The sequence below is a fragment of the Trichomycterus rosablanca genome, chromosome 17 (genome assembly GCF_030014385.1).
Source record: "Trichomycterus rosablanca isolate fTriRos1 chromosome 17, fTriRos1.hap1, whole genome shotgun sequence".
Lineage (NCBI taxonomy): Eukaryota > Metazoa > Chordata > Actinopteri > Siluriformes > Trichomycteridae > Trichomycterus > Trichomycterus rosablanca.
The window spans coordinates 8,398,577-8,415,348 of NC_086004.1; the positions used below are offsets into that span (position 1 = coordinate 8,398,577).

Below are 16,772 nucleotides of genomic sequence, written 5' to 3' on the forward strand. Positions count from 1 at the left end.
CAATTACTGACTACATTCTGTCTTCATTCTATTTTGCTCATGTGTTGGATGTGTTTATGTTCTCTGCTTAAACATATTCCAACATGTTCACGGCTACTGTATGTTTGAACTCTGTGTCTCACCATTTAAAAATGTTGACATTTTTCAGCCATCCGCGTTCACTGAGGACCAAAAGCGGATGCAGAAAACTTTGTCTTCTGGGGACCTTGGCAAAGGTGACTCCAACAGAAAGAATTCACAAGGAGATGGAAGGTGATTAAAACTCATCCATCTATTCATCTGACATTAACTATTGTGTTTTAAGTTCATGCCAGTATAATAATAAATGTTTTACATTCTTAGGGTTCGAACTAGGATGCTGAGGGGCTTCTGGGGCAAGACGAAGCAGGGGAAATCATCCAGAGAGAGATTACTGTGTGGCACTGACTCTATCGATGGTGACTGTACAGACTCTGCACTGAACATGCTTGAAGGTGAAACAATAATTGTTTAAATCTTAAAATAAGTGCTGTATTACTGTTATACAAGCATTAGAAGATGAGGTAGGCTTATCTGCTTTGTAGTCTACCTTCTAAACCCTTCCATAAAGGATCAATAATTTAAAATCTGGTGATTTGGGAGGTCTCAGTGAAAAGTAGAGTTTTGGAGACAGTAAGGGGGTAGAGATTGGGATGGTTTGGACATTTGCCATAAAGACGAATGATGTGGCGACCCTTAACAGGAGCAGCCTGTTTTCACCATAAGGTGCACTTGGTTCTGTAAACTCCTTAATATTTATTGATTGTTAGACAACCATACAAAGTAGCCAGGGATTGGCTTAATGATGATTGTTGTACACTTTAAGTGAACTGCAGATGTTATAGTTTTAATGCATCCTTTGGCTGTCACCATCTTTACATTTGTTTAAATGTAGGAAATCCAGTCAAAATTGACAGATTAAAACATTTAATTTTTCAACAAAGCTTGAAGGTTCAGAGTTTGTGTTATTTTTCAAATTCGCTTCTAGTACAAACTGTTTCCAGCAAGCACATTTCCACCAAATTCATAAAATACAGGGTTTGGTCATTTTTGGCTTCTTTCGGCTGCTCCTGTATATTTTTAGGGGTCGCCACAGCGGATCATTCTTGAGCTCGTACCTGATTTATCACATCGTTTGTTTTTTTTTCTCCTCACACCACTGTAGTATTTGCTGTCTGTGTGCCCAAATTGAGCTTGCAATATCTGTCAGAGGCTTGTGGGAGTTAGATTTATCTAATTGGCTGTCTAGCCAAACTAAGTTTAAAAAAAAAAAATAATAATAAAAAAGAAAAAAAAAAAAGGCAATATTAAATGTGCAACCATACAGAGCTTCCATTTCATCAGCTTTTGCTAATCATGTCTTATCTGGTGCTTATCTGTTTTAGCCGGTCTATTTTTAGAATAAAATGGCTTAAGTAGATCGTTCGGATGCACACAGTTAGATGAGAATTGTAGCAGCTAGCACAAAGTTAGACACCAGGGGCGCAACGGCAGGCGGGGCAAGTGCACTGGGGCCCATGGCAGGTGGGGGCCCCTTCACGACATGAACTCACTTCACTTTAATATATGATATATACAGTGTATCACAAAAGTGAGTACACCCCTCACATTTCTGCAGATATTTAAGTATATCTTTTCATGGGACAACACTGACAAAATGACACTTTGACACAATGAAAAGTAGTCTGTGTGCAGCTTATATAACAGTGTAAATTTATTCTTCCCTCAAAATAAGTCAATATACAGCCATTAATGTCTAAACCACCGGCAACAAAAAGGAGTACACCCCTAAGAGACTACACCCCTAAATGTCCAAATTAAGCACTGCTTGTCATTTTCCCTCCAAAATGTCATGTGATTTGTTAGTGTTACTAGGTCTCAGGTGTGCATAGGGAGCAGGTGTGTTCAATTTAGTAGTACAGCTCTCACACTCTCTCATACTGGTCACTGAAAGTTCCAACATGGCACCTCATGGCAAAGAACTCTCTGAGGATCTTAAAGACGAATTGTTGCGCTACATGAAGATGGCCAAGGCTACAAGAAGATTGCCAACACCCTGAAACTGAGCTGCAGCACAGTGGCCAAGATCATCCAGCGTTTTAAAAGAGCAGGGTCCACTCAGAACAGACCTCGCGTTGGTCGTCCAAAGAAGCTGAGTGCACGGGCTCAGCGTCACATCCAACTGCTGTCTTTGAAAGATAGGCGCAGGAGTGCTGTCAGCATTGCTGCAGAGATTAAAAAGGTGGGGGGTCAGCCTGTCAGTGCTCAGACCATACGCCGCACACTACATCAAATTGGTCTGCATGGCTGTCACCCCAGAAGGAAGCCTCTTCTGAAGTCTCTACACAAGAAAGCCCGCAAACAGTTTGCTGAAGACATGTCAACAAAGGACATGGATTACTGGAACCATGTCCTATGGTCTGATGAGACCAAGATTAATTTGTTTGGTTCAGATGGTCTCAAGCATGTGTGGCGGCAATCAGGTGAGGAGTACAAAGATAAGTGTGTCATGCCTACAGTCAAGCATGGTGGTGGGAATGCCATGGTCTGGGGCTGCATGAGTGCAGCAGGTGTTGGGGAGTTACATTTCATTGAGGGACACATGAACTCCAATATGTACTGTGAAATACTGAAGCAGAGCATGATCCCCTCCCTCCGGAAACTGGGTCGCAGGGCAGTGTTCCAGCATGATAATGACCCCAAACACACCTCTAAGACGACCACTGCTTTATTGAAGAGCCTGAGGGTAAAGGTGATGGACTGGCCAAGCATGTCTCCAGACCTAAACCCAATAGAACATCTTTGGGGCATCCTCAAGCGGAAGGTGGAGGAGCACAAAATCTCGAATATCCGCCAGCTCCGTGATGTCGTCATGGAGGAGTGGAAAAGCATTCCAGTGGCAACCTGTGAAGCTCTGGTAAACTCCATGCCCAGGAGAGTTAAGGCAGTTCTGGGAAATAATGGTGGCCACACAAAATATTGACACTTCAGGAACTTTCACTAAGGGGTGTACTCACTTTTGTTGCCGGTGGTTTAGACATTAATGGCTGTATATTGACTTATTTTGAGGGAAGAATAAATTTACACTGTTATATAAGCTGCACACAGACTACTTTTCATTGTGTCAAAGTGTCATTTTGTCAGTGTTGTCCCATGAAAAGATATACTTAAATATCTGCAGAAATGTGAGGGGTGTACTCACTTTTGTGATACACTGTATATGAAATTTGTCGAGGGGGGGCCCCAAATTGTTTTTTTGCACTGGGGCCCATGAGCCAGTTACGCCACTGTTGGACACCCTTATTTGTTCACTCACCTATTCATGCATACTCGTTAAAGCTAAACCCTCCAGTGCTGCAGCTTCTCATGACCGATTGACTCAGGAATCCCACCCCTGCCCTAAATCTACTCTTAAATCTCTCTTTTCTTTGAGGTTTTCGTGCTTAAAAACTACTTTTTTCTGTGTTCATTTAGGAGAGTGCCTGTCGCCTCCTCACAGTCCTGACTCTGGGTCCCTGCCAGAGTTTAAAGAGAACAAGGAGCCCTCACCCAAAGTGAAGCGGCGCCGCAGTGTGAAGATCACCAGTGTAGCGCTCGAGTCCACCCAGTGGCAAAATGATGCAGTGCAGATTCTCACATGTGCCAATGACTACAATACTATGAACGAGTTTCTCATGAAGAAGGTATAGCTCTGGTTTCTCTAAGCAGTAAGACAACAAAATGATATTATAATTATACTGTATTACACATTTACAATGTTTAATAATATGGGCCAGTGATAGCTCAGTGGTTAAGGTACTGGACTAGTAAACAGAAGGTTGCCGGTTCAAGCCCCGCCACCACCAAGTTGCCACTGTTGGGTCCTTGAGCAAGGCCCTTAACCCTTAATTGTAAGTCGCTTTGGATAAAAGCGTCTGCTAAATGCTGAAAATGTAAAATGTAATATGAAACCAAAGCATGTGTCCCTGCAGAAAAGTACATCATAATAACGTGCAATATATAGCTGTATTAAAATGTATCGTTACGCATGCTTTTTTTCTGGATTTTTCCCAACTGTGAATCTGCTGTTGCTTGCACAACCCCTTACTGATAAAGGAGACCCAGATCTGCAGCTGCTTCTTATCACATGGGAAGCACTGTGGCTCGGTGTGTAGCACTGTCACCTCACAGCAAGAAGGTCCTGGGTTCGATTTCCAGGTGCAGCAGTCTGGGTCCTTTCTGTGTGGTGTCTGCATGTTCTCCCCGTGTCTGTGTGGATTTCCTCTGGGAGCTCCAGTTTTCTCCCACAGTCCAAATACATGCAAGTGAGGTGAATTGGAGATACAAAATTGTCCTGTCATGTGACCACTAAAATCCTTATAAATAAATAATTATCACCTGCCTCACAAAGCTTTATCATGATTGGAGAGCCTCGCTAAGCTCCACGTGACTCACCCACCACAACTTGCACAGGTACCTGGACCAGTCCCAGCGGTCGCATATTGCAGCAGGAAGAAACTCTGTCTGACCTCCCCTCTCTTAAACTTGGCCAGTTGTGTTTGTGTAGAGGCCCAGCCAGGTTGTGTAATCTGCAGAGATTCAAACACATGAATTGGAACACTCCACAGTAGTTTACTACCACTGCATTGCACATGCTTGAGTTCCTAATAGACAAGTAACTACAGTTAGAAAATACAGAATGAGTGTATTACTCTTTGTATTACAGATCAATGATCTGGTCACAGAGGACAGCAAGAAAGACACGATGGTGGACGTGGTCTTTAAAAAGGCGCTAAAGGAATTCCGTGTGAACATTTTTAACTCCTATTCCACAGCTTTAACCGTGAGTAATTTAACCTCTAATGTTGAACAATGTTTCAGTGCTCACATGTGTAGCGGTTGCAGAATCAGATACAGGACTAACCAGGATGGATTCAGAAAGCTTCTCCTGTTGAGTATTTTCATTTGTCCCTGACCACTTTTGTTGCAGATGGATGATGGGAAAAGTATTCGCTATAAAGACCTCCATGCACTGTTCGAGCAGATCCTCGAGAAGACTATGCGGCAGGAGCAGAGAGACTGGAGTGAGTCACCTGTAAGAGTTTGGGTGAACACCTTCAAAGTCTTTTTGGATGAGTTTATGACGGAGTACAAACCACTGGACAGCAGCATGAGCAAGGTAGGCTTTTTATTTTTGGCACATGAGCTGAACGAAAAAGCCAGGAATTTAGAAATGTATGCAAAAGTTTGGACACCCTGACTGACATACCTTCTTGATTATTATTTGAAAATAATACTATTTGCTTTTTTATTATTTGTCTTTTTACTTTGTACTCAAACCTTTTCAGCTTTACCAGTCTTCCTTCCTTTATTGAATAATAATAACAATAGTAATAATGATAATTATTATATACTGTATGAAATCTTTAGGACAGTTATAAACATTTAAGAGTGTTATACTGTCTCAACATAAAAATTTAGGCATAAATAATAAAAAAACTATTATTAAATGTTGTAAGCTTTTCATACACAGAAGGTTGCTTAAGTTGCTAAAGTATTATATTTACAAAACAACAGTTTAAGTAAAATTATCACTTAAAATATAAAGTATATTTGCTCTTCAAGTATTTAATCCCTTTTTTTATGTTCTTTATTCCAGGTCCCCAAGCCAGATCGCAAGAAGAGAAGAAAAAAAGATAACGACATTGTGAGTATAATAACCTGCTTATTACACTTTGCTATGAGTAACTATGGTTTTTAGGAATAAGTAATAGAAATAACTACCAAACAAATTCTGTATCATTATGTAGAAGTAAAATAAATGTTAAGCGTCCGGTCCAGGGTGTGTTACTGCTGCATAAAGTGGTAGTAAATTATCAAAATGCATTTAAATGAAAATGTACCTATGTAAATATGTTTGTGCTTTAGTAAAAGCAGTAGCTCAATTTCCTATCTTTTTTTAAAGATTGTCCAGGCTGGTACTGATTGTGGTTTTGTGCAAAATGTGTATAGTTAAAGGTTTTGTTCTTAAAAAATCATATAGTAACTCATGCCCAGGAGTCTAAACAAGCAACATTGGTGCTGCCCTTTTGGTAAATGGAATACTTGTACTGATCAAAGCAACACTGGTGAAGAAATTACACTTTAAATAATGAGTAGTGAAAACTTTTTAAAAGTGTATATACTTGAAAAGTTTGTGGTTTTTTTCACTGTTTTTCTTTAGGTGGAGGAGCTCAATGGTCACATCTTTAAGTCCACCCAGTACAGCATCCCCACCTACTGTGAGTTCTGCTCCTCCCTCATTTGGATGATGGACAGGGCATGTGTCTGCAAATGTAAGTTTCAACCTTTTGCCTTGAGACTCTTTATTAAAATGGTCATGACCTCAATTTAGCATAATAAGATCATAAGTTTACTACCAAACCCATGTCTTCCTCGAGCTATCCTGTTTCTGAACAGTATGGCTTTTGTCTGACAAATGCTGAACTCTGCCTTATGATTTGCATTATTTGTATGATTTTTCTTTTTGACAAAAAGTGGTAACTGGGTGTAAGGTCTATTTGATATTTCTGTTTTGTGTGTAGTGTGCCGGTACGCCTGCCACAGAAAGTGCTGTCTGAAGACGACCACCAAGTGCAGTAAGAAGGTACAGAATTTATTTACAGTCACATGCACAGTATCCTTAATCAGTTTACAGAAAACATTTCTGCGTCGTTAGACAGAAGTGACAGTTTGACAGTTTGCTTTTTTGTGATTGTTTTAGAATCAATAAACGGCATTTACAGATTTAAATGAAATAGGTATGCATTGGTGTTTGTGTGTTTAGTATGATCCTGAGATGTCTTCGAGGCAGTTTGGTGTGGAAGTTTCCCGTTTGACCAGTGACGAGCGCACAGTACCTCTAGTGGTAGAGAAACTCATCAACTACATTGAAATGCATGGTCTATATACAGAAGGCATCTACAGGAAATCTGGCTCAACCAATAAGATCAAGGAACTGAAGCAGGGACTCGACACAGGTATTGTAATTAATAAAAGTAAGCATAGACAGCTAGCTAAACAGACAGTTATAGCTAAAGTAGCCTGATGCTACCTAAATACTGGACGACATGTTAAAAATATTATATTAATTATGTTAATGTTTGTTTTTTTTTTTTTATATGTTTTCTCTACATTTCCTCTAATTGCTGCCACTGGTCAGCTGTTGAGAAAATGTATGGTTTGACATGCCACAGAGGAGGAACTGTAATGACTTTTGTCCACTGTGCACTTTATATAACCTGTAGTATTTGGACACTTGACACTTTGTTTTGTGAGCTTGTTGGACAACCAATTTTAAAATCAAATGTTATTAAAATACAGTGACCTTTCTTTGATCTTTTCAGCTATAGCAGCAGCCTCTTCTAAAAAGGCTTCTCACAAGACTTTAATGTCTGTGGGAATTTGTGCCCATTCAGTCAAATAAGGATTTGTCTGGCTGAGCATAATTGTTGGTCAAGTCTCAATTGATGTTCCAGTTCATTTCAAAGCCGTTCAGTGGGTCTGAACATGTAGTATATGTTTAATATAAAGTATTTGTGAAGAAAACGTAGCTTGGTATGCTTGCTCTGACCTCAGTGAGAACAACAATGAGAACTCTGAATGGTGTTGAATTACTTGTGACATATTTTCAGATCTTATCCAGTGTCATATTTTATGTTTTGATTATGTTTGACATTAACCAACACAGCAAGGGTTTTAAAAGATAATCGATTTTTTTTAGAGATCTGTATTGGGAGATACATGAAGCTGTGAATACATAATAGTGTTAAAGTGAAAACTGGACTAGACTGAAAAATGGACTGACATTTTTGTGACCAATAACATAATAATTGTTTGATAATATTCTGACTGGCCTTCTAAGACCAGCACTTAATATCCTGGCTGCACTGAAATATGTTTTACCATTCTTATGCAGATGTGAGCAGTATAAATTTGGATGACTACAACATCCATGTTATCGCCAGTGTATTTAAGCAATGGCTGAGAGATTTGCCCAATCCCCTTATGACCTTCGAACTGTATGAGGAATTTCTGAGAGCCATGGGTAAGTGATTAGACTGTTTTATTTTCCCTGAAAAATATTGATTATTTATTGACAATAATTTAAATATGTTCATTGAGATGGCTTTATATTTTACAAGCATCACAACATGCATAAGTCTGTTCTGTATTAAGGATGTGTTCATTTATTTTTTACATTTGACTTGGATAAGGGAACCAGTGCTTGAAACTTTACAGTATGAATTTACTATAAATAAATTTCCACAGGCTAGCACAATAGACTGCTGCTGAATCCGAGCATCTTAGTATGAAAATATTGGAATTATAGCTGCAATTGTAAAATAAAAATACATTTTCAAACATGGATACCATTTGTTCAGGCCTTCAAGACAAAAAGGAGGTGGTACGAGGGGTGTACTCTGTGATCGATCAGCTCAGCAGAACTCACCTAAACACTCTGGAAAGGCTCATCTTCCATCTGGTCATGTAAGAGACACAGTTTTTGAATATCCACCTGAGCTTCAGCTTAGAATTCTTTACTGGATGTAAATGTACAGATTATAAAGCTGAACTCTAGTTTCTGAGTGTGTTTTTGGATCTGTGCTCTGTATAGGATTTCTCTACAGGAAGAGACCAACCGCATGTCAGCCAATGCTCTGGCTATTGTCTTTGCCCCTTGTATCCTGCGTTGCCCAGACACCATCGACCCACTGCAAAGTGTTCAGGACATCAGCAAAACTACAGCGTATGTTCTGTTCTTTTATTAACATTGTTTCTCTAATTCATTGTTTCAAAAAACATCTTTCAAAAAATGTGCTGCACTCTGTGCTGCACATGCATCCTCATTCTCTCTTTATTTATACCACTAGACAAACCCTAGCAGTGATACTCTGTCATATCGGTAATAATAATTGCATGTGAACCCTTAATTAAAACTGTGGTTTGATCTTAACTTTACAATAATAGAACCAATAACACAACTATGATCAAATTTCGTACTTGACATGTCTTTGTTGAGCACAATGATTAGTCATTCACAGAGCAGGCTGGAGAGAACTTTTAGACTACTAACCAAAAGTCAGATATTGAATTAACCAACTTTCACTGCAAAGCTCAGCATTTTAATACCATTATTGTTATTCATGAAGTGCTTCACTTGTAATTTGTGCTTCAAAAATGTGTGTGTGTGTGTGTTACAGGTGTGTTGAACTGATTATTTGTGAGCAAATGAACAAATACAAGGCCAGACTTAAGGACATCAATACACTGGAGTTTGCTGAGAGCAAAGCCAAAAGCCGGCTGACATTTATTCGCAGGTCGATGGTAAGTAAATCAGAATCTGCACTGGGCCAGACATTATGGATTAAATGATTTTCTCACTTAAGTCTTTTTTAGATATTTTTCACACACTTGCGTTCTAGAATGTTCTTTTCTATTCAGTCATGTTTGTATATTGATTTGTTGCATTTTGTCTGGTTAAACAACATTACTGTAAAAGTCTGTTTTTCTGAAGGGAGTCCATTTTATTACATTATAATGATATCGTTTATTTTATATCAGTTTGGAAATTATTTAATTATTTATTATTAAATTTGTTAATTATTTCTGCAACTGTGTTTAAATAATTGTGATGGATTGGTTCTCAATCCAGGTTATTTCTGCCCTGCACCCAGTGTTACCCAGTGAACTGGATCCTGCCACAATCCTGACCAGGATAAATCAGTTGATACAAATAAAATACAACTTTCAATTATTGATTGACTACAGTGGGTGACTTTATTGTGCTGAGATTAAACTTGTCTGATTGGTCAGATGCTATCTAAGCACAACCAACAAACAGGTCTGCCATGAATTAGAAGCTGATGGAACATGGTTAACACTGCTCACAGTAAAGTGAGCTTTACATCAGCATAGATTTAAAAGCTACATTCATACACAGCAGAAACCCAAATCCTGAAAAAACAACTCAAATAGATGGAAGGTTTTACAATTATTTACTCATATTAAATAGTTACAGGAATCACTGAAATCTTGGGACTGCACTGAAACAAATGTCCCTTACAGGTTTATAGAAATGTTTGACTTAAACTTCAGACAGACAGACAGTTGCTTTTGTTTGCTTTTCTCTATTTTTTAACCCCATTTCCTTCCTTCTACTTGTGCTCTCTAATCCAGAAACCTGTAGTAATAGCGATTAGCTTTATGGGCATAATCCGCAGTTCAGCGGCGGTACGTACTAACTCTAGCTTTACTCAAGCCATCCTGTGGCAGTCTCATTGGTCCAGTTCCAACACTGTGGGGTTTCTCTCGTCTTCATTGTCACAACACTTCAGTGTATTTGTGTCACTCTCAGATCACTTTCACAGCCACTTTACCAGAAGCTTGTGTGGTTCATGGGTTACACTGTCACTGTACTGGCAACATATTTGCTTTGCATGGGTGGACATTCACCCCTTGGTGTGTTTCATTTCATAGTTTTGTGTACAGTTAAGTGGTTTTGCCAAAGTTTATATTATCATTTAGATTGTTTTCCTTTTCTCTTTTTCTGATCTGACTTGCAGTCAAATGCAGCAAGAAAGGTAACAGATCATGTGCTACCATAATGTGTGTGGTGTTTTATTGTTACCTGTTGTTGCTTCTATACTGGTTGGTAAAAATGAAGCTCCTGTAACACAAGAGCTTTTAAGTTCCATGTAGTGCAGAAGACTGCTTAAGTATAGAGACAATGGTTGCCTAAAGTAAATAATAGAAATAATAGGAAAAACATATATAAATGTATATTACTGATTCAGAAATTTAGAATAAACTAAAGTTTAAATAGGGCAGTGCATGTAAAGTTGTCGAGTCCATAAGGCCAGAATTACAATGTATTTCTGTCTACGCAGTCAAATGTGGTGTAATTTAGCAAGAAAAAACTGTTCTTTTGTGTTGTGTTGGAAGGTGTTTGTAGAATAGACCAGGTGTATTAGAAGTGTTTGTGTGTGAGTGTGCATAGTGTAAAATGGTGTAAAGCTAGCACATGGTTAATCATTTACATAAGGTTAGGGAGCTGTTCTACCTGTCTTCCTAATGTACCTACATACAGTTAACTAAACTATGTGTGCAGGTGAGCATACAATAGTGATACATAACTGCTCCAAGCAAAGCATAAAACAAAGCCAGCACTTCCAACTTTACCCCTATCCCTCCAACACATATACACCAACGCCCAGACAACAAATGAACTGACATAAAACCTGAAAAAGTCAAGAAAAATTAGAATAAACAAAGTGCTGAATGTTTTGGTGCAATGCATGTGGTCATGCATGTGCCAAGCTATGGCGTTCCTGGTACACATTAACTAGAAAAGCCTCGGCGGAAACATGTAAAATGGGTATGAAGCAATACTTTGTGGTGACCAATTTCTTCTGCCCGGCAGGGTAAAGGACGACCACGTAAGGTTGACCATCAGGTGGCTTCTCCACCGGTCAGCTCTCACTTCACCTCTGTCCCAGACGCTATGGAGGAGAGCGGAGATGAGGATGCTTACAAAGAATCAGAGGTGACGGAGCAGCATGTGGCCATGCAGCAGGAGGAGAGGGTACTGACCGAACAGATAGAAAGTCTACAGAAAGAGAAGTGAGTGTGCAGTAGAAAGAATACAGTTCTCTATCATGATGTATATCATATCATCTTGAAGAAGAGTGGTAGAAAAGGTTAATCATAAAGAAAAAAAATTATTTGGATGTTTTTAATCCAAATATTAGTACAGCTAAACTGGTGTCTTTCATGTTCATGGCTATCAAATAGAAATAATGTAAAACAGTGCTGCAGAATACATTGATTTATTCATTCTAAACCATAAATACAGTGTTGGGAAAGTTTACAGTAAATTACTAATAATTTCATTAAATTATTAGCTGTATAGTAAATGTGCACTTGTGGTCTACAGTTGGCCAACAGAGCTAACAAGGTATGTGATCCGAATAGAGGTCGCAGACCAGTTTCGCAGTGTTGATCCACCACCCAATAGCCACATTAGCTGGTCAATAGAAGGTCCATGAGAGTCCATTTTGATTGATCAATCGACAGTATTTGTATAACCATAGTTGTATGGAAGGTGTAGCTTATAAAACAATTAAAACAATCAATGAATGGACGTACCAGATGGATGGGGCGGCACAGTGGCTAAGTGTGTAACAGTGGCTAAGTGTGTAGCACTGTCGCCTCAGAGCAAGAGGGTCTTGGTTTTTATCATTATGTTGTCATTAAACCCAGCAGTAAGAAACTGTGATCAGATTACCCAGCCAGAAGTAAAGAAAATATGGTGAATGCATGTGGGTAAACTAGAAAAGCTTACACTGTTGTTTTTTGTTTCTCCAGGGAGGAGCTAACCTTTGAAATGCTGTCTTTGGAGCCACGAGCATCCGACGACGAGACTTTGGAGTCGGAGGCCTCTATAGGGACAGCAGACAGCAATGAGAACCTGAATGTGGACTATGAGGGAGCCACATGTGACCTCTCTGGTATGTTTCAGTCTGATCAGGGATGTGCAGTATGTGTAAAAGTAAATGTAAGACACTTCACTTTCTTTACAAAATAAAGAAAGAATACGTGCATGGGGGCATGATGTAAACTAATGCTTATGAATTTTAGAGGAGGTTTTTTTTTTTTTTAAGCTGTTATTTATTCTTATGCAGTGCCAGTTTGTGAACAGAACTGTAGTGCTTGCTGGCTCCTTAATTGTCAGAGGAAAATAAGAGGTTAGAGTGTGTCAGTGTTTCTATCAGGGCATAACAGTGCAACTATTCTGTTCACATTCACGCCTAACAATTACTCACTAATAATAGTAAAAGCTGTACTTTGTTCTAAACAGATCAATCATTTGTGTGGCATAGAAATGATTCTAGTTGCACAAAATCAAGCTACACCACTTAAACACATTTGCTATTAACAACAGGATCTATGTGCACTAGTAAAATCCGTTGTGTAGCACCGAACATAGTGAAACTACTCAGCCAAGTAGTGAGATTTGCATAAAAAGAAAGAATAAAGTTTGCCAGTGGCTCTCTAAATAATATGAGTCAAGCTCAAGCAGGGTAGTCAATTAAGTACTGACTTAAAAGTAGCTTCCCAGCCATTCAGATTGTGCGGAGGTAAAACACGCTAGCAGACCAGAGCTGACATTTCAAACTCGTTGGTTCAAAACTCAGCTCTACCGTCCGGCTGAGACGATTGGCTGTTGTTCATAGGGTAGGATAGGCCGATTGGGACTGCTCATAACTGAGCGAATTAAGACCTCTGCTGGCTGGTTGATGTTGTCGAGTCGAGGAATAATGCCGATCAAGGTGTGGCTCTTTGTGCACAAGGCTGATCGGCATGTGAGAAGATGGCAGTCAGCTACTGCACACGTGTCGACTGCCCTGAGTGAAAGTGATGGCATGTATGTTTCTCTATTAAATTTAATAAAAAGGCAGTGACAGTCTCTACATGTCTTGGGGAAGGAACATGCCAGAACTCCAGCTAGTAACAAATTCACAGAAAATGTGCCTTATGTTTGTTTCTTTCATCTCTGAAGTGCACTTTCCTCTAACTACCTTATTCACCTCTACCTTTAGAAAAAGGCCCTTCGTTAGCTGCAGCCCAGCCGAAGAAATCGGAGGGAAAAAACAGACGAACACTTCGGAGACAACCTGACTCGCTTGACTCCGTGGACTCTTGCTCCACCGTCTCCTCCGCCTCCTCAGCCTACGCTCAGCCTTCCGCATCCTCTCGTCGCTTTCGACCTCATTCCAAATCGCCTTCGGCCAGCCAGGATGCAGCCGAGCAGGACAGGCCTCAGTTTACCAGCCGAGGCACTTTTAACCGTGAAAAGAGCAAACAAAGACTGCACAGTGCCAAGTACTCTCCCCAAAAGCCTCCTGAGGAGCAAGGGCACAAAAAAGACCCGGACCTACAGCCACAGTCACTGGTGTTATATGGCACCAATGAGTTTATGGTTTGAAGTGGTGCTCAGCTGCTCGTTTCCCTTGTTAGCTTGCTCCTCAGTGCCAGTGGAACAGTCCCTAAGTGCCAATGCCATGAAGAGGCAGAAGGAGGATGTTGAAAAAAGCTCTCTTGGAAACAATTCTGTGCCCCAGTCTTTTCTGCATATGGGCTGCTGATCAGAGAGAAATGCTGCCTGGTTAACTGGAGCTAAGAAGGAGTGGAAATAGTACTCAGAGAAATAGAGAGGGGGTTGATGCACATCAGGAGAGAAAGCCACTTTGTACAAAGTCAATGAACTTAAGCTAAACCATTTGCTGCTTTTGAAGTTTACACTTTATAACTATTTGCAGCAGTGTGCTCTTTAATTACATGTATGTATTTTGCTCCACAGCCTATTTAATGAATTTTAATTACATGGTATATATATATATATATAAAATCTAAATCTCTATACAAATCTAGTATGTGATATAAAATGTACAAAGCTGGAACACCAGTCATTTTCTGGGTTGAATTCATATATTTATCTTTTGCCTATTATATATAGTTTTTGAAAGTGATGCGAGACCGAGGCTGTGTGCGGAGTGTGTGTGTGTAATTATGTGAAGACCACTTGACCTGTTTGAATTTTTTGCTGCTTTTTTTTGATCAGTTATTATCAAATCTTGGCATGAAAGGGACCAAGTCAGCTGGTGTTTTTAGGCCAGAGGATCCCGGCTAAATGAAGTGTTTAAAAATCACACCCTACTGTGTCAATCATCTCTTCGTAGCCATGCATCGGTTTGCTTTTTCTATTTTATGTTGGTGTCATCTGAAAGTATTTAGTACATGCCAAAGTGTTTTGCTGGAGCAAAAATAAGACATCATGTGAGTACTTTGATCACTGATCATGTAACTGAATTTGTCTGCGCAGCACTGCTAAAGCTGGCCAGTACTTCTGCTATTTTCTTTACTTCATGCACTGTTTACCCTGATTTAGATTCAGAGATTTTTTTCAGTCACAAGGTGGCACCAAAGTTCTGTTACTGTTCTCGGCCTAACTCATCTATAACATGTTACATTTTGTCTACGTTTGCAGTATTGTCCTCTAAATGGTGTGGACTGAAAAATCTGCTGTCTTTATGAAATGCCAGCTGTAAAGTATGATTACAATCTGTTACCATGTAACTACCATATTATACACATGATGCACAACTCAACAGGAGTAAATACATGCAATCAAAGCTGTTACCTTCTGTTCCAGTCTTTTCTTAATTTGCTTCTTCATTTTTTCTTTTTTATCACTTTAAGGCAGTGGTGTCCAAACTTTTTTCTAGGAGGGCCAGATTTGATCATGTGAAAGTGCCCGAGGGCCAACAGTCCCTGATGACATTATTTTAAACAATAAAATATGCAGGCCGCTCAGGTGGCGCAGTGGTAAAGTACGCTAGCTCACCAGAGTTGGGGTTTCGAATACATCGTATCAAATCTCAGCTCTGCCTTTCCGACTAGGCTGGGCGGCTGTATGAACGATGATTGACTGTTGTTCAGGGTTAGAGGGTAAAAAAGTTGGATCATAGGTCCTCATAACTGGTGCAACTGTGGCCCCTGCTGGCTGGCTGATGGCACCTGCACAGGGCTGAAGAATAATGCTGATGGGGGTGTGGCGCTCCATACACAGTGCCCGCCAAGTGTATGAACTCGACTTGTGCAGGTGAAAAATGCAGTCTGTACTGATTGCGTACCGGAGGGGTACTCAGTCAGCGGTGAGGGGTCGAATCAGTATAGAGGACGCATTCAAGGTAATTGGACATGACTAGACTGGGGGATAAAAATTGGGGGAAAAAATAGGGGGAAAAATATAAATAAAAAAATAATGCATATAATACGCTGTTATTTAATCATTTTATTTTCACACAGCAAACAACAACCAAATGTAAACATTCAGGTGCCAAACATGGTTTGGGTTTAAACTATAACAATGCATGGCTACCTTTGGAGTATATCCTGGCATACAGAACCATAAGACAAAAGAGAAAAAAGATGTTCATATTGAACAATCCTTGACATTTTGCTTATCTGGCTAACTCAGAAATCATGCTTTTCAAAATATTTTGATCTAATATAATGCATCAATAAAACATCAAAACACAGATAGGATTATTTCATAGATCTATTAAGAAAACCTTTTAATACTGTGTTTGTGCAGAAACAAGACTGGAAAATACTGTTCTAAATTACCATTAAATACCTGAAACAATTAAGTTACCAGTTATCAAGTTATTTACTGCTATAACAAAGTGCAATTGTTAATTAATACAGTCCGTGTAAACACTTAGTCCATATAAATATCAGATACAAATGTGTTTTTAAAAAACTACAAACATCAAAAATATAAATCATGTTTACAACCATGTGATTGAATAACCTGAATAAACTGTAGAGAGCAAACGAGTTTCGGTTCTGTCTCACACAGTACCGGAGGGGAGGGGAGGAGAAATGCGGTTTGATGGACAGGTCTAGCAGCCAATGGAGATACTCGTTAAAGAGATTGCGTCATTTCATTCATCTTTTTATTAATCATTTTGATCTTCGCTGCTATGAACAGACAGAGATTTATACCCACAATCAACACTTTGGACATGCCTGCTTTAGGGTATTACTCTGTTGTACGAGGGATCTTTAAAAAGTTTCCACACTTTTATATTTTGGTTGGAAACGTTGAGGGTGGGAGGAGCAGTAATCGGTCCTGTCTGAGAGACTGAGAGAGAGCTTATAGTCTGGAT

The 16,772-nt window shown here is 39.5% G+C and overlaps 1 protein-coding gene across 1 annotated transcript in view; it reads left to right on the forward strand.

Moving 5' to 3' along the window:
* Positions 1-16,233, forward strand: part of myo9aa (myosin IXAa) — a 93,148-nt gene extending 76,915 nt beyond the window's left edge. The window contains exons 26-41 of the mRNA XM_063013353.1: positions 149-252; positions 343-473; positions 3,493-3,701; positions 4,724-4,840; positions 4,988-5,176; positions 5,657-5,704; positions 6,221-6,332; positions 6,582-6,643; positions 6,824-7,016; positions 7,955-8,083; positions 8,421-8,526; positions 8,654-8,785; positions 9,240-9,363; positions 11,459-11,658; positions 12,403-12,545; positions 13,638-16,233. Coding sequence (XP_062869423.1) covers positions 149-252; positions 343-473; positions 3,493-3,701; positions 4,724-4,840; positions 4,988-5,176; positions 5,657-5,704; positions 6,221-6,332; positions 6,582-6,643; positions 6,824-7,016; positions 7,955-8,083; positions 8,421-8,526; positions 8,654-8,785; positions 9,240-9,363; positions 11,459-11,658; positions 12,403-12,545; positions 13,638-14,023 — 2,385 coding nt within the window. The 3' untranslated portion in view covers positions 14,024-16,233. The remainder of the gene's footprint in view (positions 1-148; positions 253-342; positions 474-3,492; positions 3,702-4,723; positions 4,841-4,987; positions 5,177-5,656; positions 5,705-6,220; positions 6,333-6,581; positions 6,644-6,823; positions 7,017-7,954; positions 8,084-8,420; positions 8,527-8,653; positions 8,786-9,239; positions 9,364-11,458; positions 11,659-12,402; positions 12,546-13,637) is intronic.
* The last annotated feature ends 539 nt before the right edge of the window (positions 16,234-16,772 follow it).